At 42.6% G+C, this 25,206-nt stretch overlaps 1 protein-coding gene across 1 annotated transcript; it reads left to right on the top strand.

Annotated features, from left to right (window-relative positions):
• Positions 1-13,146: 13,146 nt before the first annotated feature.
• LOC122559204 (protein SPMIP1) lies at positions 13,147-19,308 on the top strand. The gene is made up of 2 exons (XM_043708583.2): positions 13,147-13,567; positions 19,173-19,308. The coding sequence occupies exons 1-2, from the start codon at positions 13,147-13,149 to the stop codon at positions 19,298-19,300; spliced, it is 549 nt and encodes a 182-aa protein (XP_043564518.2). The 3' UTR covers positions 19,301-19,308.
• Positions 19,309-25,206: the final 5,898 nt, after the last annotated feature.

A 25,206-nucleotide genomic window follows, 5' to 3' on the forward strand; every position in this document is an offset into this window, starting at 1 on the left:
CAAGACAGTTTTCTGATTCAGTATGTGGATGTACCTACTAGAGAAGGTGCAAAACTTGACCTACTCTTGGGAAATAAGGCAGGGCAGGTGCCTGAGGTGTCAGTGGGGGAGCAGTTTGGGGCCAGCGACCGTAATTCTATTCATTTTAAAATCGTGATGGAACAGGATAGACCAGATCGAAAAGTTGAAGTTCTAAATTGAAGAAAGGCCAATTTTGACAGTATTAGGCAAGAACTTTCGAAAGCTGATTGGAGGCAGATGTATGCAGGTAAAGGGATGGCTAGAAAATGGGAAGCCTTCAGAAATGAGATAACAAGAATCCAGAGAAAGTATATTCCTGTCAGGGTGAAAGGAAAAACTGGTACGTATAGGGAATGCTGGATGACTAAAGAAATTGAGGGTTTGGTTAAGAAAAAGAAGCAAGAATATGTCAGGTATAGACAGGACAGATCGAGTGAATCCTTAGAATAGAAAGAAAGTAGGAGTATACTTAAGAGGGAAATCAGGAGGGCAAAACAGGGACATGAGATAGCTTTGGCAAATAGAATTAAGGAGAATCCAAAGGGTTTTTACGAATATATTAAGGACAAAAAGGTAACTAGGGAGAGAATCCGGCCCCTCAAAGGTCAGCAAGGTGGTTTTTGTGTGGAGCCACAGAAAATGGGTGAGAAACTAAATGAATATTTTGCATCAGTATTTACTGTGGAAAAGGATATGGAAGATAGACTGTCGGGAAATAGATGGTGACATCTTGCAAAATGTCCAGATTACAGAGGAGGAAGTGCTGGATGTCTTGAAACAGTTAAAGGTGGATAAATCCCCAGGACCTGATCAGGTGTAACTGAGAACCTTTATGAGAAGCTAGAGAAGTGATTACTGGGCCTCTTGCTGAGATATTTGTATCATCGATAGTCACAGGTGAGGTGCCGGAAGACTGGAGGTTGACAAACGTGGCGCCGCTGTTTAAGAAGGGCGGTAAAGACAAGCCGGGGAACTATAGACCAGTGAGCCTGACCTCGGTGGTGGGCAAGTTGTTGGAGGGAATCCTGAGGGACAGGGTGTACATGTATTTGGAAAGGCAAGGACTGATTAGGGATAGTCAACATGGCTTTGTGTGTGGGAAATCATGTCTCACGAAGTTGATTGAGTTTTTTGAAGAAATAACAAAGAAGGGCAGAGCAGTAGATGTGATCTATATGGACTTCAGTAAGGCATTCGACTTGGTTCCCCATGGGAGACTGATTAGCAAGGTTAGATCTCATGGAATACAGGGAGAACTAGCCATTCGGATACAGAACTGGCTCAAAGGTAGAAGACAGAGTGGTAGTGGAGGTCTGTGACCAGTAGAGTGCCACAAGGATTGGTGCTGGGCCCTCTACTTTTTGTCATTTACATAAATGATTTGGATGCAAGCATAAGAGGTACAGGTAGTAAGTTTGCAGATGACACCAAAATTGGAGATGTTGTGGACAGCGAAGAGGGTTACCTCCGATTACAACAGGATTTGGACCAGATGGGCCAATGGGCTGAGAAGTGGCAGATGGAGTTTAATTCAGATAAATGCGAGGTGCTGCATTTCGGGAAAGCAATTCTTAGCAGGACTTATACACTTAAGGGTAAGGTCATAGGGAGTGTTGCTGAACAAAGAGACCTTGGAGTGCAGGTTCATAGCTCCTTGAAAGTGGAGTCACAGATAAATAGACTAGTGAAGCCATTTGGTATGCTTTCCTTTATTGGTCAGAGTATTGAGTAGAGGAGTTGGGAGGTCATGTTGCAGCTGTACAGGACACTGGTTGGGCCACTGTTGGAATATTGAGTGCAATTCTGGTCTCCTTCCTATCGGAAAGATGTTGTGAAACTTGAAAGGGTTCAGCAAAGACTTACAAGGATGTTGCCAGGGTTGGAGGATTTGAACTAATAGGGAGAGGCTGAACAGGCTGGGGCTGTTTTCCCTGGAGCGTCGGAGGCTGAGGGGTGACCTTTTATAGAGGTTTACAAAAATTGAGGGGCATAGATAAGGTAAATAAGATAAGTCTTTTCCCTGGGGTCGGGCATAGGTTTAGGGTGAGAGGGGAAAGATTTAAAAGAGACCTAAGGGGCAACGTTTTCATGCAGAGGGTGGTAAGTATTTGAATGAGCTGCCAGAGGATGTGGTGGAGCCTAGTACAATTGCAACATTTAAGAGGCATTTGGATGGGTATATGAATAGGGCTGAAGAAGGACTTATGCCCGAAACGTCGATTCTTCTGTTCCTTGGATGCTGCCTGACCTGCTGCGCTTTTCCAGCAACACATTTTCAGCTGGGTATATGAATAGGAAAGGTTTGGAGGGATATGGGCCGGATGCTGGCAGTTGGGACTAGATTGGGTTGGGATATCGGGACGGGTTGGACCGAAGGGTCTGTTTCCATGCTGTACATCTCTATGACTCTATAATTGCATAAATCTCATTTAAATCATCAGTTATTTCCAGAGCAAATAAGTACAGGTCAAAACAAATGCAGTGTGAACCATTACTGTTGGTTAAATAGTGACAATATTTGTATTAACACTTTTTTTACCTTCTGTAGCATGTTGTCTGATGTATCTCTCAATGACATGGGAAAGATGTGCTTAGAATAACATGATTACCCCAGGTGTAATTTGTATTTGTTCTTTACTTTGGTTCATTGTTAACTTGCAGCTTTTACTTCCAGGAGCAAGTAAGATACATTGAATATCGAACACCTCCAAAGAACACAGAAACGTACAGTACAGGAACGAGCCCTTCGGCCCCTCCAAGCCTGTGCTGATCCAGATCCTCTATCTAAACCTGTTGCTTATTTTTTTTTTAAGGATGTGTATCTCTTTGCTCCCTGTCCATTCATGTATCTAGACAGATATATCTTAAACGACACTATCGTGCCCACCTCTACCACCTCCACTGGCAATGTGTTCCAGTCCCCCATCACCCTCTGCATAAAGAACTTTCCACACATATCTCCCCTAAATCTTTCCCCCCTCACTTTGAACATGTGACCCCATGTAATTGAGTTCTGCATTCTGTGGGAAAAAGCTTCTTTTCTATATTCCATGATTTTGTCGACCTCAACCAGGTCCTCACTCAACCTTCGTCTTTCTAATGAAAATAATCCTAATCTAATCAACCTCTCTTCATAGCTAGCACCCTCCATACCAGACAACATCTTGGTGAACCTCCTGTGCACCCTCTAAAGCATCCACATCCTTTTGGTAATGTGGCACCAGAATTGCATGCAGTATTCCAGTGGCCGAACCAATGTCCTATACAACTGTAACAGGACTTGACAACTCTTGTACTCAGTACCCGGTCCAATAAAGGGAAGCATGCCATATGCCTCCTTGACCACTTTACTGACCTGTGTTGCCACCTTCAGGGAACACAGACTTGAACACCCATAGCTCGTTGTATGTCAATTTTCCCCAGGACTTTTCCATTTACTGTATAGCTTGCTCTTGAAGTGTGTCTTTCAAAATACATCACCTCACATTTGCCCATATTGAACTCCACTTTCCATTTCTCTGCCTCTCTCTCCAATCTGTCTATATTCTGCTGTATTGTCTGGCAGTCCCCTTCACTATCTACTACTCCACCAATCTTGGTGCCCCCTGCAAACTTGCTAATCAGGCAACTAATACTTTCCTCCAAATCATTTATATAAATCACAACAACATAGTCCCAGCATGGATCCCTGTGGAACGCCACTGGTCACAGGTCTCTATTTTGGAGAAACTCCCTTCCACTACAACTCTGTCTCCTGTTCCCTAGCCAGTTCTCGAACCATCTAACTAGAACACCCTGGACTCCATGTGACTTCACCTTCTCCATTAACCTACCATGGGGAACCTTATCAAATGCTTTACTAAGGTCAATGTATACTAAGGTCCCCCATCAATCAACTTTGTCCCCTCCTCAAAGAATTCTATTAGGTTTGTAAGACATGAGCTTCCCTGCACAAAACCATGCTGCCCATTACTGATATTCCCATTTTCTTCCAAATCCTATCCCTCAGTATCTTCTCCAGCAGCTTCCCTACCACTGACATCAGGGTCACCGGTCTATAATTACCTAGAGTATCCCTGCTATCTGGTGCCAATGTCCCAAACATCTGAACCCCTCCCTCCTACACCATCTCTCAAGCCATGCATTCATCCTGCTTATTCTATCATTCTCACTCTGATTAGTGCGTGCCACTGGTAGCAATCCTGAGATCGGACCTACTTTTTAACTTGGTTCCTAAATCCCTAAATTCTGCTTGTAGGACCTCATCCCATTTTTTTACAAATATCATTTGTGTGTATATGCACCCTGATAATTGGCTGTTTATCTTCCTCCTTGAAAATGTTCTGTAGCCGATCTGAGACATCCCTGACCTGTGCACCTGGGAGGCAACATATCATGCAGGAGTCTGATTTTCGAACAGCCTATCTACTCCCTTTACAATTGAATCCCCTATGACTGTAGCCCTTCCACTCTTTTGCCCACCCTTCTGAACAGCAGCCCAGCCACGGTGCCATGAACCTGGCTGCTGCTGCCTTCCCTTGGTGAGCCATCTCTCCCAACAGTATCCAAGACAGTATACCGGTTTTGGAGGGATATGATTGCAGGGGACACCTTTTGGTCACCCATTCCCTTTCTCCCTCAGCACTCCTAATCTGTGGTGTGACCAATTTACTAAACGTGCTATCCACGACCTCCTCAGCATAGTTTATACTCCTCAGTATCGTGTATACTCCAATGTGAGTCTATCTGCAGCTTCAGAACTGTCATGCGGTCTAACAAGAGCTGCAACTGGACACACTTCCTTCACGTGGAGGAGCCAGGGATACCAGCTGAGCTCCCACATTGAGCAAGAAGCACATAACGGATATGAGATCTCCTGCTATTTTTAATCTTAAATTTAACTTTAGTCTTAGCTTAGGTCAATGAAAAAAACATTTCTACCAATTCACTCGATTAAAACAATACAAAAAAAATGAAATAGAAAAACCTTACCTGATCAACTCACCACAGAGTCCCTTTCTTTTGGTTAGAGGAGGATGGTGGGTGGGAGGCACGACACGTGTAGTGTTTCGGGTTCAGCTGCTTCCTGGATAAACACGGTTTCACTCACCTTCCCAGCAGCCCTCTGGTCCTCGCTCTCACCTCTCAACAAATGGAGGCCCCAATACCTGAGGTACGTTTTTAAGGAATGATTTCTACAATAAGGTAATGCTGATCCAGTATTTAAAACTGCCTCATTATGCAGTCTGTATTTCCTATATGTCATCATATTTGTTCTGTGACCTAACCAACATCAACACCAAGAGCTATAAAGAGAGAAAAAGAGGGAAAATATGATTGTGCTGTTGCACAAACTGGAGTTAATGATTGTGTAACTCCAAAAGTTATTCATCAATTTGCCCTTAGAGCTGCTGTTTTGATGATTGTGTGATGTGTACTAACAGTGCCATCTGCTGGCCAACCAGCTAAAATCTTTTTACTTACTACTAAACATATCTACATTGCTGACATTTCACATCAGAAAATCTAAACTGACTGCACTTGCTTCATTTACTTTAATCATTAAATTATTTAGGAGTAATAGCTATTTATTATCCTAAATCAGCTATAGAAGTATTTAAAAGGCATTTAATGCAATATGAAGATTCAACAAAGAGTGCAAGAAGGGATGCTCGGAACAGCAGCACCAGGCACACTTAAAGATGATGGCAATAGTGGGAGCAACATATGATAAACAGAGTGAAGCAATCCCACAACCAACAGATCAGAAAGGCTTGGCAATACTGCCATCTCCAGCCATGGCATGTAAATTGATGTTGATAGTGAGGTCAGCGCTATTCATCCACTGGTAAATTGGGCAGAGCAATGGCATCTCACGGTATTTAATCCTGATAAACGTAAGGTGATACATTTGGGAGGTCTACTGAGGGCAGGATGTACACAATACATGGTATGGCCTGAGGGAGTGCTGAGGAACAAAGGGACTTTGGTGTGCAAGCCATAGATTTCTAAAGGTGTCAGCACAGAAAGATAGGGCGGTGAAGAAATGATATGGGATGCTTGTCTGGGCATAGAATTTAGGAGCAAGGAAGTCTCGTTGCAACTTTATAAAAAGTTAGTTAGGCTACAAATGAAATACTGCATACAGTTCCAATCACCACATTATTGGCAGAACACAATCACTCTGGAGATGGTGTGGGGGAGATTCACAAAGATATTGCCTGGGATGAAAAGTGTCAGTTATAACGTAGAAACTGAATAGGCTGGGTTTGCTTTCCTTGGAGCAGAGGAGGCTGAGGGGGGATTCTGATTGAGGTGTACTAAATTACAAGACACATAGACAGTTTCCCCATGGTAGATATATCTAAGACCAGAGGGTATAAGTTTAAGATGAGGTGTAAGTGATTTGGAGGTCAGAGAAAAAAAAAAAATTCACACAGAACATGATAGAAGTATGGAACATTCTGCCTGAAAGAGTGATGCTCTTGCATTTAAGAAGCATCTGGATGAGCACTTAAAATGCCAGAGCACAGTAGGCTTTGTGCGAAGTGCAGGTAAATGGGATTGATGTAGTTTGGTGTTTGTTGGTTAGCATTGACATAGCGGGCCAAATGGCCTGTATGACTATGATACATCCAATCATGTATGGTGGTCAAAAATTAAACAGCTAACTGAAGGAGAAGGCTCCACAAATATTCCACTTCAGTGGCATTGGAGTCCAGCATAACACTGCATAAAACAAAGCTGAGCCATTTGAAATTATCTTCAGCCAGTACTACCAAATAGATGATCCATCTCTGCCACCTCTCCGGTCCCTGCTTTCAATAATCGCCAGGATGTGTATGGTATTGCAAGAGTGCCACCTGCCGTCCAACTGAAACATTTTTTAAATCAAGAACAGTAGTTACATAAGAAATGGCTGAAGGCACTGGATGCTCCAAAAGCTATGAGTTCTGACAACATTCTGGCAATAGTGTTAAAGCCCTCACTGAGTTCTTATTATTGTTATTTTATTCTTTAGTCAGTACTGGAGCTGTGAACTATGAATTGTGAGATAAAGATGACTTTTAGATTGCGTGTAACAGCTTGTGTTAAAACAAAATCAGACCAAACAAGCTTTTGTTAATTTGTGGGGACCTGGCCTGGAAGTTAGTTGCAAGTTGGTCCCTGATCAAAAGATTCTGTTTATATTTCATCACTGGGAAGTAACATCATATTTAAAGAGATAGTAGAGGTTGGCTATTAACAAGATCAGTACATGGGAATTGGTTCCAACAAGTCTGGAAAGATCTTAAGAGTCATAGAGACATACAGCATAGAAACAGGCCCTCTGCCCACTTGTCTATGCTGACCAACAAACACCAAACTGCACTAGTCCTATTTACCTACACTTGGTCCATAGCCTACTGTGCCCTGGCATTTTAAGTGTTCATCCGATGTTTCTCAAATGTTGTGAAAGTACCCGCCTCCACCACCCTCTCAGGCAGCACATTCCATATTGCTTCCACCCTCTGGGTGAAAAATGCTTTGCTCAGATCTTTATCACTTACGCTTCACCTTAAACCTATGCTCTCTAGTCATATTTACACCTGCCATAGAGAGCAGATTCTCACAATCTATTCTGTCTTTGGGTTTTATAAAACTATGAGAGACAATCCGATCTCTTGCCCCTTCACCACCAGCCTCTTCTGCTCCAGAAAATACAAATCCAGTCTATCACAGCTCTTGTCATAACTGAGACTTTTTGTCCCAGGCAATATCCTGGTGAATCACCCTCTCCAGTGCAATCATGTCTTTCCGATAATGTGGTGAGCAAAACTGTACACAGTATTTTCCATCTGTTTTCCTAACCAATATGTTATAAATATGTAACAAGATTTCCAAGATTTCCTGCTGTATTCTATGTCTCAGTTAACTAAGGCAAGCATTTGTAAGATTTCTTCACCACCCTGTCTACCTGTGCTGATACCTTCAGGTTCTGAAATTTTATGCTCAAACAGCTGGCAGATGTTGAATGGTGACTGGGACCTCATGGAGGAGATGGCCAGTCTATCAGGGAGTGGCCAGAGTTTGAACTGGGTTTTGTGCTGTGTTTTCTGTTTTTAAAAAAGGATACTGACTGTTAATGCTGCAGCATGAAGATTTGAAAGCTCCCTGGCTAACCTCCCATGAGCAGCTCTCAGAAGTTCAGAGAATAGAAAACCAAGTTATGTGTATTACTGCCTTAATCTGAGTGCATTATAAAAGGTGACCTTGACTGAAATCTTCAGAAAATCAATCAAGAAACAATCATCACTGCCCGTGGAACACCACATTGTGAAAATCACTCAAACAAAAGAAAATAATAAACTGGCCAGAATACTTATCCCTTAACTATGTTGGTTTGTCTGTGATTTTTATGTGAAAGGGGCTGAAAACAAAAGCCTTTGAGGTTGATAGCATACACCACTTAGATTACTTGTTAAATTTTACTTTGTTAAACTTACTATATTGTTAATAAATTGCTAGATCTTTCGTTTAAGATATAAACCTATGTCTGGAATTGATTATTTACAAAGTCTGGGATTGGTTAATCAAAAGTCTGGTTAAGAACCATTGGGAGAAAGTGAGGAATGCACATGCTGGAGATCAGAGTCAAGAGTGTAGTGCTGGAAAGGCACAGCAGGTCAGGCAGCATCTGAGGAGCAGGAGAATTGACGTTTCTGACATAAGCCCTTCATCAGTCAGGTCTTCCTGATTTCGAGCATTCCTGATGAACACTGCTGCCTCACAACACCAGGATCCCAGGTTCGATTCCAGCCTCAAGCGACTGTCTGTGTGGAGTTTGCACATTCTCCCCGTGTCTGCGTGGGTTTCCTCCGAGTGCTCCGGTTTCCTCCCACAGTCACAAAGGCCAGGTGAACTGGCCATGCTAAATTGCCCGTAGTGTTAGTGCATTAGTCAGAGGAAAATGGGTCTGGGTGGGTTACTCTTCAGAGGGTCGATGTGGACTGGTTGGGCCAAAGGGCCTGTTTCCAACTGCAGGGAATCTAATCTAATCTAAAAAAGGGTTTATGCCTGAGACGTCGATTCTACTGCTCCTTTGATGCTGCCTGACAGGCTGTGCTTTTCTAGCACCACAATCTTGACTAGGAACCATTGGGGTCAATTTTGAGAGTCTTTTAATTTTACTGTCTGTGAATACATCAGTAGAAAGACTGACTTGGTTTAACTCTGGCAAGGACAGAACTCTCCCTGGTCCTCACCTTCCACACCACCAACATCCGCATACAGCGCATCATCCTCCGTCACTTCCAACACCCCCAAACAGACCCCACCCACCAGAGATATATTTCCCTCCCCAAACCTATCAGCATTCCAGAGAGACCATTCCCTCTGCGATTCCCTCGTCAGCGTCTCCCCCACCAGCTCACATACCACTCCTAGCACCTTTCCCTGCCACTGCAGCAAATGCAAAACCTGTTCCCATACCTCTGTCCAAGGTCTCAAAAGATCCTTCCACATCCGACAGAAATTTACCTGTACCTTCACCGATGTCATCTACTGTATCAGTTGCATTCGGTGTGTTCTCCTCTACATGGGGGAGACAGGACGCCTATTTGATGGTGGTTTTAGAGAACATCTCTGGGACACCTGCACCCCCCAACCCCACCACCCCGTGGCTGAACACTTCAATGCCTCTTCCCACTCCATCAAGGACATGCAGGTTCTGGACCTCCTCCACCACCAAACCGTTACCACGCAAAGCCTAGAGGAGTAACACCTCATATTCCGCCTTGGGACCCTGCAACCATACGGGATAAATGTGGATTCCACTAGCTTCATCTCTGAAATCTGAATTTTTTTTTGTGTGGAGCGTTAATAATTGCACAATATTCAGTGCCATGTACAATTCAAGCTGTCTTCTCTTGACATTCAATTATATTACCATTGCTGTATCCTCCATTACCAATACGCCTGGGGGTGGGTTTGGGGGAGGTTTACCATGATCAGAAACTATATCAGATCAGTCATGTTTACTGTGCATGTAGAAACAGATAAGAGACTGGGAATTCTGTAGCAAGTAACTTTCATCCTGACTCCAACCAGAGACTTCCCTACCTCCTGAGTCACATACCTGCCCAACTCTCTGGATGGACATAGCTCCAACAACACTTAAGCTCCTAAGGAGTGTGACCACTTTCTGAAATAAAGTAACATTGCCCCCTCCATGATGTATTGCAATGTCTGCAACTTGGCCTCTAACTCATAAACTTTAAGCCAAAGCCATGTTTGACCATACTAGTATCTGGCAGCTTCCACATCTTATAGTTACAACACATCAACTGCACTGGCATCTTCATTGGGTCATTATTAATTAATAATTAATAAACCCCACTGTTCCCTGTAAGATTTGTTTCCACTCAAAAGCTTTACTAAAAAAAATTCCTAGGGTTTTAAAGATCAGGTAAATGAGCAAAAAAGTCACAATCAATCATATATCCATTTTTAAATTGGATCTGAAGGTGATTTAGGGGTGAGGGGCCTTCTCAGGATTTGAACATCCACTGGCAATCTGTCCGGTCTTGTGTAACTTTTCAATACCCCTCTCCTGAAGGCTAACAAAGTTCAAAAAAGAAAGGAACACGCCACATCTTGGGTTGTCAGTTGGTGTACTGACTGCTACCTGGCACAGGCTAAACACCAACTCATAGACAGTTCTTTCTATCTCCCCTCCACCAAACATCAAGTTGTTGTTTCCAGGACTGTCACTGACTTCATCTTCTTTGGAGATCTTCACCTCCACAGTTTCCCACCTCATAGACCCTTGCTATCATGCATCTACACCTTTAAAAATTACAAACAAGATCTATCTTTTTAGACTGTTCTTGTCTCATTTAAAATATTTATCCCTATCTTCTCTTTTCTAACTCTAACACTTTATGTCTGTTCCACAATTTCAATTTTCCTGGCACCAGCAGCCTCCTCTTCACCCTGGATATGCAATCCCTCGACACCTTCAGCCCCTATTGGGATGGTATGAGGGCTTGCCACTTCTCTCTTGAAAATAGACCAGCACAATCCCCATCCACCACCACCTTCCTCTGCCTGGCTGAGCTTATTCTCACTTTTAACAATTTCCCCTTTATCTCCTCTCATTTTCTCTGAATCAAAGATGGCTATAGGTATGCACATGGGTGCCAGTTCTGTTTGACTCTTTGTGTGCCTCATTCCAGTCTTAGTTAAGCGTGAGGTGCTGGAAAAGCACAGCCAGTCAGGCAGCATCCGAGGAGCAGGAGAATCGACGTTTCAGGCAAAATCCCTTCCTCGGGAAGCCTGACCTGCTGTGCTTTTCCAGCACCACACTCTCGACTCAGACCTCCAGCATCTGCAGTCCTCACTTTCTCCTCATTCCAGTCTTACTCAGGCTCCCTCTCACAACACTCTCAGTGCTGCTGCTGTCGGTACTGGAAATGGAAAACTTCTTCAATTTTGCTTCCAATTTCCTTCTTTCTCTCCCCTTCACCTCTGACGTTTCCCTTCCCTTCTTAGAGTTCCCTGTTTCCATTTCTAGGGATAAATCATTCACCAATATCCACTACAAACCCACCGTCTCCCACAGTTTCCTTGACTACAATTCTTTGCACCCTGTTTCCTGCAAAGACTCCATTCCATTCTCCCAGTTACAGGTCATTCTGCTTTAACACTCATTTTGGCAGCATGAATTGGCTATAATGCAATTGACGAATTGTGGACATTGTTTAGATAATGTGAACTTTATATTGAATGGGTATAGCGATTCTCTATCAGCGATCTTCTACCGTGTGATTTTCTATAGTAGTTTTCCATAGTGCAATTTTCTATAGCATTAAGTCACAGAGGAACACACATGTCCTGTTGCAGCAGAATAACCTGTACTTATCTCTGCTGTAACTGTTCCAATGATGCTACCTTCCACAGGAGTGGAACCCTCAATTGAGGATTCCCCCTCATCATGGTCGGCAGTTGCATGAGACACATTTCCCTTGCTTCTGCCCTCTCCCCTCCTCCTCCCTCCCACAACAATGATAGGGTTCCTCTTCTCCTCATTTTCCACCCCATCAGCCTCTGCGTTCAAGGTATCACCTTCAGCCATTTCTGTCATTCCAGCAGGATACCCCCCCCAAACCAACCAGTCACACTTCCCCCTCCATTCCACTGTCAACATGCCACAGGAACTGTTCCCTCTGTAAGACCTTGGGTCCATTTCTCCGTCATACCGAACAATTTTTCAACCTGCCCATGGCACCTTCCATCCAAGGTGTAAGATTTATTCCTTTGATTCCTCCCTCCTCAAGCCTGCCAAGCCCTCAAACACACCATCCAGGTGAAATCATAGTTCATTTAGACTTCTTTTAATGTAGTCTACTGTACTTGATGCTCACCATATGGTCTGCTTTATAGTGGGCAGATCAAATGCAGATTGGGTGACGACTTTGAAGGACACCTCTGCTCTGTCTGCAAAAGTAATTTGACCTTCCAGTTGCTTGCCATTTCAACATACCATCTTGCTCCCATTCAAAGATTTTCATTGTAGGTCTGCTGCAGTGTTCTGGCAGAGCCCTAGCAAGCTGGAGAAACAGCACCTCATTTTCTTTAAAGGATGATGGTGACATTCATATTCATCGAATCTACATAAAGCCTTTCTTGACTCTTAAATGACAAGAGGTTGCCAGAGTCTGATATTAAAAGGTTTTTGCAAATGGTTTTCAATCTTTAAATAGATTGTAAATAAAGAACCTTGATGATTCTTAAGTAACTATGCCAGTGCAAGTCTGCTGGTTATTATAAAGATACATACTGCAGCAGATTCGGGGTCATTTTACTGGTAGCAAACTTTACTTGAGATTAGAGGGCAAGCAGTTCTTTATATCTCTTATGTTTCAGCTCAGAAATACTTCCAATTACTTAGTCAGAAAAGCACTCCAACCAGTAGAGGTCCCCAAGGACTTTGTACGGTCTTGAACATGATGACTGTAACCATGGTGACAGACTGAAGCCTTTACTGTAACTTTGCAGTGCCAGTTGTAGTATACGATCACAATCAAAAGCAAAGCTACTTTTGTTCAGCTTAAAATTGTTTCCTTATCAAATTAACGAACAGCGATGAAACATTTGTTTGACACTCGCACACAGAAGTGCTGGACAGAACTTATAGAGAAAGAAGCCTACACCCGAATAGCCTGGAAAGACAAATATGGGGTCAAATATTCCAGGGTTCCACCTGCCATTCCCAACAAGAAGAGTGAAGTTCCCAAACAAACTGCCAGGAATTATAGTCTTCCAGCGATTCAAATTCCAAGACAGCAAGAAGAAAGAAAGAAGCAAGTTCAGAAAACACCTTCAAAACCTGAGGAGTTTCCGGAGATGCGGCCTGTAACTCCTCAAATTCGAGCTTTATTATATGATGGCTTTTCGAAAGAACAGAAAGGCAGGTATCTGTATCTGGAAAAGAGGAAGGCAAAACACCCTGAGGAAAAATTCCAGTATCCTATTCTATCCTCCTGGGAGTACGGTTGGAGACAGGGTAAGTGAATTAACACAATGAACTAAGTCTAGCTCTTCTAAAGTAGAAACACTTTAATGATTGAATTTGACAGTACAAGGTTTTCAATTCGTAACATATTCCCATTTTGAAGATAGTTGATGTGATCCAAATATCATGTGAGTAATGTGATTTACGAACGGTTTAGTGATATTTAGTTGAGACTAATTGTTTCTCTAGCAATACTTTTTACATATTCATCATTTTACCAAAACATTTGTGGACCTGCTGAGATCAGTTCCAGCCAGAGATTACCTTTCCCTCTTAAAGCAGCTCTTTATAGTAGCAATTTGAAACAAACTAATCATACCTGACTTCATGGCCACCAAATTTAAAATAAGAACAATTGTTACTGGGTAAGTCATTTTAATCAACCAAATTTGATAAATAATATCATGTCATACAAGACAGAGATTCTCATTAAATTCCATGATGATGGATAATAGAGGTACTGTGTATCAGTTGTGAAGATGTTGGGCATATTAAGTTGTTCCAGTAACATAGAATGCTGACAGTGTGGAAGCAGGCCATTCACCTCATTTAATCCTCACCGATCTTCTAAGGAGCATCCCACCCAGAGCCATATCCCCTACCTTATCATTGTAACCTTGCGTTTCTCTTGACTAGCCCACACATCCGTGGACACTATGGGCAATTTAGCATGGCCAGTCCACTTAACTTGTAAATATCTGTACTATGGGAGGAGACAGGAGCTCCCAGAGGAAACCCATGCAGACAAAGGGAGAATTTGCAAACTCCACACAGTCACCCAAGGGTGGAATCGAGCCCAGATCCCTGGTGCCGTGAGGCAGCGATGCTAACGACTGAGCCACTGTGCTGCCCCATATTTGTATCAGGTGCAGAAGTATGTATTCTCTGCATCCTCAGTTGGGATAAAAATGTTATTTCTAGTTTGGGCGAGTAGGCTACCTTTTTATATCCATGAATCAAATTTGTGTTACACCAGTGATGTTGTCCCCATATATCACTATGACTCACGTAACTCCAGCCTTTGAGGCTCCAACCTTCGCCTAATCATCAGAATACTTTTCCATGGAATGTAATTCACAGATGTGTGGTCAACTTCCACGTGTGCAATGACATCTAGCTCAACTTTGCTATCACTTGACCATCTAAGTTGGCTGTTTGTCCAAAATCAGTCCTATATGAGCTGCAATGTCTTTCAAACACAAACTCTTCAGCTCTGTCACAAACTTGAGACTCTTGTCACATGGACCTATTCTGACCACAGTGTGTGACTGGAGCAGATTCTGCAACCATGCTTCAACCTTGAGCTGACCTTCCAATTCCTTAATCTCTGATTAAAAAAAACTGAATGATTCCATCTCCATCTTTGCTCTTGTTTCATCCAGTCTTGTGCTGAAAAACTTAGCAATGACTTTGTCACTTCCAGAGTCAACTATTCTAATGCATTCTTGTCCAAATTCTAATTCTTCACCTTCCACAAACTTCTCTGCCCTTATACTAACCTGCATGATCTATATACGCATTCTACCCATTTATTGATCATGTACCTCCTCAGTCGTTTACCTCAAAATTAAAATTCTCATCTTGGTGTTTACAGTCTTTAGCAATCTTAGTCCTCCAGTCCAAACTCGATTCACAAACATTTCTGTGCCTTTAGCTGGCCTTTTATAATATGAACCTGCTAATTTCTGTTCACCATTGACACTTCAACTGTCTGGTTCTCACTTTAAGAGATGATGTCTCGAAAACAGATTCCTTTATAACTTTATAAAGCCTTCTTTTAAAATGTCCCCTTCTGGCCACTCTTCCTAATAAGAAACAAGGGTAGACGACCAACCTATTGAATCCAGCTCGTTTTTTGCACTTTATCATCATACAGAATCCCTACAGTGTGGAAGCAGGCCATTCAGCCTATCGTTATTTTCAACTTTCTAGTGAAACTTTAGCCACTTGCTATTTTCCTCCCCATGATCACTGGATCATATTAAAAATACTTTTGCAAAGGGCTCGGATTCATCTCGTTATAATTTTAGCACTGATCAAATCATATGTTCTGGGATATGATGGGGGGGCTGCATCTTGGTGGGATACTCTTCAGAAGGTCGGTGTGGACTCTAAGGCTGAATTGTCTCCTTCCACCACTGCAGGGATTCTTTGATTCTATGACAGATGCACTGCGACATAATATTTGCAGTTTACAAATGAGGATCAAGTGTATTACACAGGAATCTCGATTTTCCGAATACCAATTATCTGAAACTCGGATTATCCAAAGGAAATCTCGAGGGTGTGTGTGTGTGTATGTCTGTGTGTGTCTGTGTCTGTGTCTGTGTGTGTGTCTGTGTCTGTGTGTGTGTCTCTGTGTGTGTATGTGTGTCTGTGTCTGTGTGTGTCTCTGTGTCTGTGTGTGTGTCTGTGTGTGTGTACGTGTCTGTGTGTATGTGTGTCTGTGTCTGTGTGTGTATGTGTGTCTGTGTCTGTGTGTGTGTCTGTGTGTGTGTCTGTGTGTGTGTATGTGTGTATGTGTGTCTGTGTCTGTGTATGTATGTGTGTCTGTGTCTGTGTGTGTCTGTGTATGTGTGTGTGTGTCTGTTTATGTGTGTCTGTGTCTGTGTGTGTGTCTGTGTGTGTCTGTGTGTCTGTGTCTGTGTCTATGTGTGTGCGCGCGCGCTATTTGGAGACTTACTTCACAAAGGCAGCTGCAGCAATCTTGTTGCTAGTGTCCAGTCCAGCTGCAGGTGTGTGCGGGGTTGGGGGGTGGACGGGGGGGCCAGTGTTGGATGGGGTTGGAGGCGGGGGCGGTGTCAGACGGAGTTGGGGGTGGGGAGTGTTGCACAGGGGCGGGGGCGCGGTGTGTGACGGGGTTGGGGGCAGGAGGTGTTGCACAGGGCGGGGGGGGTGGTGTCAGACCGAGTTGGGGGCAGGGTCTCGCGCGCGGTGTGCTGCCTTACTGCCTGAACGGTGAGCAGACTTGAAAAATTTGAGTCACAGAGAGAAGGCATTTAATCGATTAACCAAATACTCGATTATCCGAACGAAATAGTGCCCGCATCACATTCGGATAATCGAGCTTCCACTGTATATCGTACAGTTTTTTCCACTTACTGAGCTTTAGCAGGATGGATTTAATTTGTAGCATCGCAATGGTCCCTCAAATTGGTCAAGGGTAGTTGGTTGGCAACATTAACAAACTGCCAACCCTGTACCTCACACTAGGTCTTGCACTTTTGTTTGATGGGTTTTAGGGATTAGCCCCTCTAGGGCCTCAGTGTAAATACCCAGATTTGGGATTGCTTTGAAGTTATGCAGTGTTTGTGCGGGCACACACCTTCTGATTGCTGAGCCTCACCCTGCCCCACTTAGAGTCATAGAGTCATAGAGATGTACAGCACGGAAACAGACCCTTCAGTCCAACCCACCCATGCCAACCAGATATCCTGATCTAATCTGATCCCATTTGCCAGCACTTGGCCCATATCCCTTTAAACCCTTCCTATTCATATACACATCCAGATGCCTTTTAAATGTTACAATTATACCAGCCTCCACCACTTCGTCTGGCAGCTCATTCTATACATGCACCGCACTCTGTGTGAAAAAGTTGCCCCTTAGGTCCCTTTTATATTTCTCACCCTAAATCTATGCCCTCTAGTTCTGGACTCCCCCACCCTAGGGAAAAGACTTTGTCTATTTGTCCTTGCCCCACATGATTTTATAAACCTCGATAAGGTTGCCCCTCAGCCTCCGACGCTCCAGGGAAAACAGCCCCAGCCTGTGCAGCCTCTCCCTATAGCTCAAATCCTCTAACCCTGGCAACATCCTTGTAAATCTTTTCTGAACCCTTTCAAGTTTCACAACATCTTTCCAATAGGAAGGAGACCAGAATTGCACACAATATTCCAATAGAGGCCTAACCAATGTCCTGTACAGTCGCAACATCACCTCCCAACACCTATACTCAATTCTCTGACCAATAAACGAAAGCATACCAAACGCCGCCTTCACTATCCTATCTACCTGCGACTCCACTTTCAAGGAGCTTTGAACCTGCACTCCAAGGTCTCTTTGTTCAGCAACACTCCCTAGGTCCTTATCATTATGTGTTTAAGTCCTGCTCAGATTTACTTTGCCAAAATGCAGCACCTCGTAAAAATCTAAATTAAACTCCATCTCAGCCCATTAGCCCATCTGATCAAGATCCCATTGTAATCTGAGGTAACCTTCTTTGCTGTCCACTACACCTCCAATTCTGGTGTCATCTGCAAACTTACTAACCATATGTTCATATCCAAATCATTTATATAAATGACAAAAAGTAGTGGACCCAGCACCAATCCTTGTGGCACTCCATTAGTCACAGGCCTCCAGTCTGAAAAACAACCCTCCACCCTCTGTCTTCTACATTGGAGCCAGTTCTGTATCCAAATGGCTAGTTCTCTCTGTATTCTGTGAGATCTAACTTTGCTCACCAGTCTCCCATGGGGAACCTTGTCGAATGCTTTACTGAAGTCCGTATAGATCATGTCCACTGCTTTACCCTCATCAATCCTCATTGTTACTTCTTCAAAAAACTCAAACAAGTTTGTGAGACACGATTTCCCATGCACAAAGCCATGTTGACTATCGCTAAGCAGTCCTTGCCTTCCTAAATATGTGTAAATCCTGTCCCTCCGGCTTCCCTCCAAAAACTTGCCTACCACTGACATCAGGCTCACTGGTCAATAGTTCCCTGGCTTGTCCTTACCACCTTTCTTAAATAATCATACCATTTTAGCTAACTTTCAGTCTTCTGGCACCTCACCTGTGACTATTGATGATACAAATATCTCAGCAGGAGGCCCAGCAATCACTTCCCTAGCTTCCTACAGAGTCCTAGGGTACACCTGATTGGGGATTTATCCACCTTTATGCGTTTCAAGGCATTCAGCACTATTTCCTCTGTAATGTTGACATTTTTCACACTTCTTGGACATACAGGGCACATCTTACTCCATGGAACTTCTAGGAAGACAGATAATACCGTGCTAATACAAAAAGAATGCACAGATCCATAACACATCTTTCCACAAATAAAAGCAAAATACTATGGATTCTGGAGATCTGGAATAAAACTAAAAAGTGCTGAAGCAGCTTAGCAGGTCTGGCAGCATTTGTGAAGAAAGAAACAGAGTTAACATTCTGAGTCCAACATCACTTTATTGAAACTTTTAAAAAAGAGCTTTGGACTCAAAACGCCAACTCATAGTTCTCCCTGCACAGTACTGCCAAACATACAGTGATTTCCCAGCACTTTCTGCTTTTATCACATTTAGTTTCTCCTTTGGCTTAGCAATTGTTTTTTCTAAGTTAAAGGGAACTATATAAATGTAAGTTATTTTGTTTGCTGTGCTATTTCTCAATGGGTCTATTTCACACCTAGCTAGTAGCTGCCTATAAATGAGCAGCTCCATTCTACTTTTGTAAAAACCCAACCCAATTAGTTGACTAATTTGCAGCTGACAAAGTTTGTTAAAGTTTACCATTGATTAATATTCTAAAACATACAGTTGAATTTTCAAAAAATGTTTAAACTTGTTTATTTTCAAACTTGTTTGACCAGGTGATGTCATCGAGGAACTCCAGTTACCAGTTCATGGTCGATTGAGGACTGTAGATAATACTTTCTATTCAAGAAATGGTGTCTTCTACAAGCCATCTGCAACAGATGCTCTTGCTAAGCTAAACTGAGAACAGGGAAAATATTCCCGCAATAATATTTCCAGTAACACCCTGTTTTCTCTCTCTCTAAATTATCTCTGAAATAATTCCCGAGAGCTTTTGATCACTGAAATTTTCTGAAATGTTTCTGATTTACCATCGATTGGTTAAATGATTGATTACCAAACTGCAGCATTTGTTAGTTTTTTTTAATGTCTGTCAGTCATGTTGTTCATGTGCTTCAAATGTTGCAGTATTGTGAGGCGATATAGTATACTAATGTTTACAGTCTGAGCTGAATATTTAGTTTAAGGAAAATTTCAAAATATGTATGATATGTGAATTGCAACTCTTAAAGATAAAAATTGGCCAGCTTTTGAATCACAAGCAGCAATTATAAAGCAATTTTACCTAAGAAAGAATAAAGTGCAGATTGAACAGCTACTCAGTCCATCAGCACTCATCAGCTGTTTGTTAATTTTGCTCGTTACTTGATTTGTTGGAGAAATGCCTTGTAAATTGACAAATTGTGTACATTATGAGGTTTTAGTTTGAAAGCTGTCCACAAAGATGGAGTTAGTGGTTGCATTGGATGTTGGGAAGCAACTGAAACAAACTGTTCTTAGGCAAAACGAGTCAAAGATTTTTAACCTACTAAGCAGTGGTTAGCACTGCTGCCTCACAGCGCCAAGGACCCTGGTTCAAAGCCCACCTCAGACCACTGTCTGTGTGGAGTTTGCACATTCTCCCCGTGTCTGTGTGCGTTTCCTCCAGGTGCTCCGGTTTCCTCCCACATTCCAAAAGATGTGCAGGTCAGGTGAATTGGCCATGCAAAATTGCCCATAATGTTAGGTGCATTAGTCAGGGGTAAATGTAGGGAAAATGAGTGTGGGTGGGTTACTGTTTGGGGGGTCAGTGTGGACTTGTTGGGCTGAAGGGCCTGTTTCCACACTGTAGGGAATCTAATCTAAATTTATAAAGCTTCTAAGCTGAAAACCAAACGTTCATGTGTACAAATAGGACATTCTTTTCTCATGTTGGGAGTCTTTTAACACACAATTGCTTAATGTGTCATGTAGACCTGTGTGGAAAATTGAGGGGCTTCACCAAAACAATTGATTGGCTCCAAGATGGATATAAAACTATCAAATACCCTTAAGTTTGGGTAACTTGATTAATTGGCAAAGTGGCTGAGTTTGATATGTCTATGGTATTCAGACTTTGTCACCTCATTGGCTATACTCAGGATTCAGGAACATCTGCAGCAACCTCCGCATTCGTTGGAGATGATTGGCACCAATACGAATGAAACTTTGTGAAGCATTTGTCACTCAAATTGATCAAGGGAATGTTGGAAACATCTCTGTAAAGTTATTATAAAGGAGAGGGTTGGCTCACCTCCAACCAGATCTCTTTGCGGTATATAGTAATCATGATCTTTATCTTAACGTACGTCTGTTAGAAAATACACTTTATTGTCTGGAGGTGATCCCTAGCTCATAGCTGCAAGATGGTACTCATACAAACACAAAGTCTAGCAGGCCAGAAAATCAGAGAATTAAGTTAAATTGTGGCAAAACCATGTAGTTACAGTAAGACCTGTATGGCAATTAACTACACAAATGTTTGAGACCAGGAAAAGTAAGAGTGAAATCAGCAAGGGGATATCATTGAGTATGCAGAAGTGGTTGTTAACACAGAGGATCCACGAAGAAAAGACGACTCTTTTATCAAATGCACTTACCAACATAATACTGCAGACATTAGTATCTGTGTCCAAAAAAGGAGGGCGATTGAACTAATCAAACTGGTCATAGGATCAAATAAAATCTAGTAAGTATGTTAATCAATGTGAGACTTTGATCTATCCTGTACCTTGGCTATCTAATGCTGTTAACATGTCAGCTATAAAGGGTTTTAATCATAATTTTGTGTCATTAATTTAAGTTTCAAGCAATGATCTAATTTAAAGGTTAATATTAGCATCTAATTTGCTCTGAATTACAGTGATGAACTGAATTGCCTTTAATAACCCCTTTCATTTATGTTTACAAATAACTCTGTTCATTAATTATTTGCTACTGTAACTGCTAGGTAACTCTAATCAAATCCTTTATGTCCATTTATTGCTTGTATGCTTGACTTTTAGTTTTTAGTAGTAATATTTTACTCAGTGAATCATTGTTAGTGCATGATTTATCATCAGACAACTTTGATTCATTGAGAGAGAGTTAATTCATTTGTTTGGTAGTTGACAAATAGTAGTGAAATAGATAGTTCAGTTGTTATATTGGTCTAGCAATCCAGATGTAAGGGCACAATGTTTGAAATGCGCCACATCCAGCTGTTAGGATTTAAATTGAATGACAAAATATAGAATTGAAGCTATTTGGTAAAATCCTATCCAATTTGCTAATGCCCTTTCGGGAAGAAAAGTTGCCGTCTTTACCTGCTCTGGCCTGGATGTGACTTCAGAGTCATAACAATGTGGTCAACACGTAACTGTCCTCTGAAGTAGTCTGATAAGCTTCTCAGTTCAAGTGCATTCAGGGTGAGCTTCAACAACAAGCCCCATACTCTATCAAAGAATAGCTTTTTGAAAAACACAGACAATTTCAGTTAGTTAGTAAGATGATTCAGTGAATCATTTTGACATTTTTCCTGGGGAATGGCCCTTAAACTCCAGGCTGTTTCCTAATGAAGAGTTAAGATGAGTAGGTAAGGATTTATCTGTTTCCTTGTGTTTTTTGATATTGTGATATGGTCTCACTCCCTCTGCCAACTCCTCAATAGTTCTGATCTCCCCCATCATAATATCCAACGTGGTTTTTCATTTGGAGTTTCTCTTAGTGCTGAATCTTACCAGCCGTTGGCTATGTTTTATTTTCATAGAGTTTCATGGAGGCCTAATGAGTTTTCTCATGTGATTATCTGAAATTCACCTCATTAACTGGGTACCACATCTCTAATATGCCTCTCTCTCAGAGATAAATAGGTTCTTGATTGTTAAGGGGATCAAAGGTGGGAGAATGTGGTTGAGAAACTATGATCAAATGGCAGAGCAGACTCAACCTGCCGAATGGCATAATTTCTGCTCCGATGTCTTATGGCTTTGTGATCTCTTTTCTGATACTAGTCTCATTCTCCCACTTTCCACGGGTGGATTTTGTTACCACTACTGTGATATGTCTTCCACCATGCCATCTTGTAATGCCAGCAATGCACCCAGTCAAGCATTGGCAGTCTAGAATTGCCTTTCAACATCAACATAATCAACATAGTGGCACGGCAATCATAAACCAATACTTCTCAAAGGACAGAGGTGGCACACCTGACACTTCCTTGCATTACGACAATATTTTTCAACCCCAATCATAGTTTAAGCACCAGGCTGCGTAATTCGTCTCTCCTTAACAACATGTCTGTACAGGACATTGGTTAAGCCACTGTTGCAATATTCCGTGTAATTCTGGTCTCCTTCCTATTGGAAAGATGTTGTGAAACTTGAAAGGGCTCAGAAAAGATTTACAAGGATGTTGCCAGGGTTTCAGGATTTGAGCTATGGGGAGAGGCTGAACAGGCTGGGGCTGTTTTCCCTGGAGCTGAGGCTGAGGGGTGACCTTATAGAGGTTTACAAAATTATGAGGGGCATGGATAGGATAAATAGACAAAGTCGTTTCCCTGGGGTCGGGCAGTCCAGAACTAGAGGGCATAGGTTTAGGATGAGAGAGGAAAGATATAAAAGAGACCTAAGGGGCAACTTTTTCACACAGAGGATGGTACGTGTATGGAATGAGCTGCCAGAGGAAGTGGTGGAGGCTGGTACAATTGCAATATTTAAGAGACATTTGGATGGGTATATAAATCAGAAGGGTTTGGAGAGATATGGGCTGGGTGCTGGCAGGTGGGACTAGATTGGGTTGGGATATCTGATTGGCATGGACGGGTTGGACCGAAGGGTCTGTTTTCGTGCTGTACATCTCTATGACTCTAAGACTGTGTGTCATCTTTTAACCTTGCTAAGTCACAGCTACTCTCTTCTCAGTGCCCACCATAACTGTGCATCTTACAGTTGTTCAATAAGGGACGATTACATGCAGGAAAACCTTAAAATGCTTTAAACTAGTCACTTGTTCACCAACGGCAAAAGTGAACAGAAATCACAAACAAAACTGCATTTGCCTTTTGGACCAAAAATTGTATATCAGATATTTTTACAGATAATGAGTAATCATTGCACCCAGCTCTCAGTTACTGAACAAGGTGTCAGTGAAGTCCTAGGAGCAAATTGCTGCAGATGCTGGAATCCAAACTAGAAAGAAAAAAATACTGGAGGTCACAGTGGGTCAGGCAGCATCCATGGACAGAGAGCAAGCTAACGCTTTGAGTCTAGATGACTGTTCATCAGAGCTGAAGTGAAGTGTGGAGGGGGCAGCATTTATGCTATAGTGTGGTGGGGGTGATTGGTGCTTGGAGTGCTAAGGGATAAAAGATATTGATAATTCAGATTATGTGATCGGTATGTGAGGATGGCAGAACAATTGTGTCTAACTGTCAGATTTGAAAGAATAGACTGTCCCTCGGGTTGGGAGGTGGTGATGGGGGTTGTGGGGGGGAGGGGGGAGGAGGGGGGATGTTGGAGAGAGGGTGCCACAGAATGTAACAAGCAAAGCTAAAAGAAATGGATGGAATGTGTTCACAGTTTAATGGTGAATATTGAGGTATTGAACTCAATATTGAGCCCAGAAGCTGTAAAGCGCCTAGTTTGAAGATGAGATGTTGTTCCTCCAGTTTTCTCTTTGATTTACTGGAACATTGCAGCATGCCGAGGACAGACAAGTGGGTATACGAACAGGATGCTATGTTAAAATAACTAGCTAAGGGAAGGTCAGGGTCATGATTGCGCACAGATCAGAGGTGTACTGCAAAGCGGTCACCCAGTCTGTGTTTGGTTTCTCCAATGTAGAATAGGCCACATTGGGTGCAGTGAATACAATATAAAAGATTTGGATGCCATGGGAGAGAGAGTAGTGTTGTTGGTCGAGGGAACGATCCTTGCAAAATCCAGACAGGGGGAGTGAGGGGAAGATGTGTTTAGTGGTGGCATTCTGCTGGAGTTGTCTGAAATGGCAGAGAATGATCCTTTGAATGTGGAGGCTGCTGGGATGAAAAGTGAGTACAAGGAGAACCTGGTCATACTCTTGTGAGTGATGGGAAGGGGCAAGTGCAGAAACATGGGTGATAGATTGGATATGGTTGAGGGCCCTATCAACCACAGTGGATGGGAAACCACGGTTATGGAAGAAGGAAACCAAGTCAGCAGCTCTGTTTTGGAAAGTGGCATTGTCCAAACAGATGCAATGTAGGTGAAGAAACTGGGAGAATGGGATGGAATCCATGCAGGTCGTGGGGTGAGAAGAGTAGTGAAGGTAGCTATAGGAGTCAGTGGCTTTGTAGTGGGTGGTAATGGACAATTTATTCCCCAAGGTCAAGGAAATGGACAATAGCCTGTTTGACCTGAGGCACCCAACGCTACTGCATTCATACAGTTGTAGAGTCATAGAGATGTACAGCATGGAAATAGACCCTTCAGTTCAACTCATCCATGCCGACCAAATATCCTAATCTAATCTAGTCCCATTTGCCAGCATATGGCCCAAATCCCTATAAACCCTTCCTATTCATATACCTATCCAGATGCCTTTTAAATGTTGCAATTGTACCAATGTCCACCACTTCATCTGGCAGCTCATTCCATACATGCACCACCCTCTGGGTGAAAAAGCTGCCCCTTAGGTCCCTTTTACATCCTTCCCCTCTCACCCACATAGGTCACCCTAGTTCTGTCTCCCCCAGGAAGGAGACCGGAATTGCACACAATATTCCAAAAGTGGCCTAGCTAATGTTCTGGACAGCCCCAACACGACTTCCCAATT

Source organism: Chiloscyllium plagiosum, unplaced genomic scaffold (assembly GCF_037043375.1).
Source record: "Chiloscyllium plagiosum isolate Xiang-an unplaced genomic scaffold, Cpla_swu_hap1 HiC_scaffold_14, whole genome shotgun sequence".
NCBI lineage: Eukaryota > Metazoa > Chordata > Chondrichthyes > Orectolobiformes > Hemiscylliidae > Chiloscyllium > Chiloscyllium plagiosum.

Bases quoted from the DNA above. Each gene is read 5' to 3' on its own strand.
- LOC122559204 (XM_043708583.2), top strand. From the start codon at position 13,147: ATGAAACATTTGTTTGACACTCGCACACAGAAGTGCTGGACAGAACTT. The intron at 13,568-19,172 runs GTAAGTGAATTA...TTGTTTGACCAG, and splicing joins GGAGTACGGTTGGAGACAGG to GTGATGTCATCGAGGAACTC.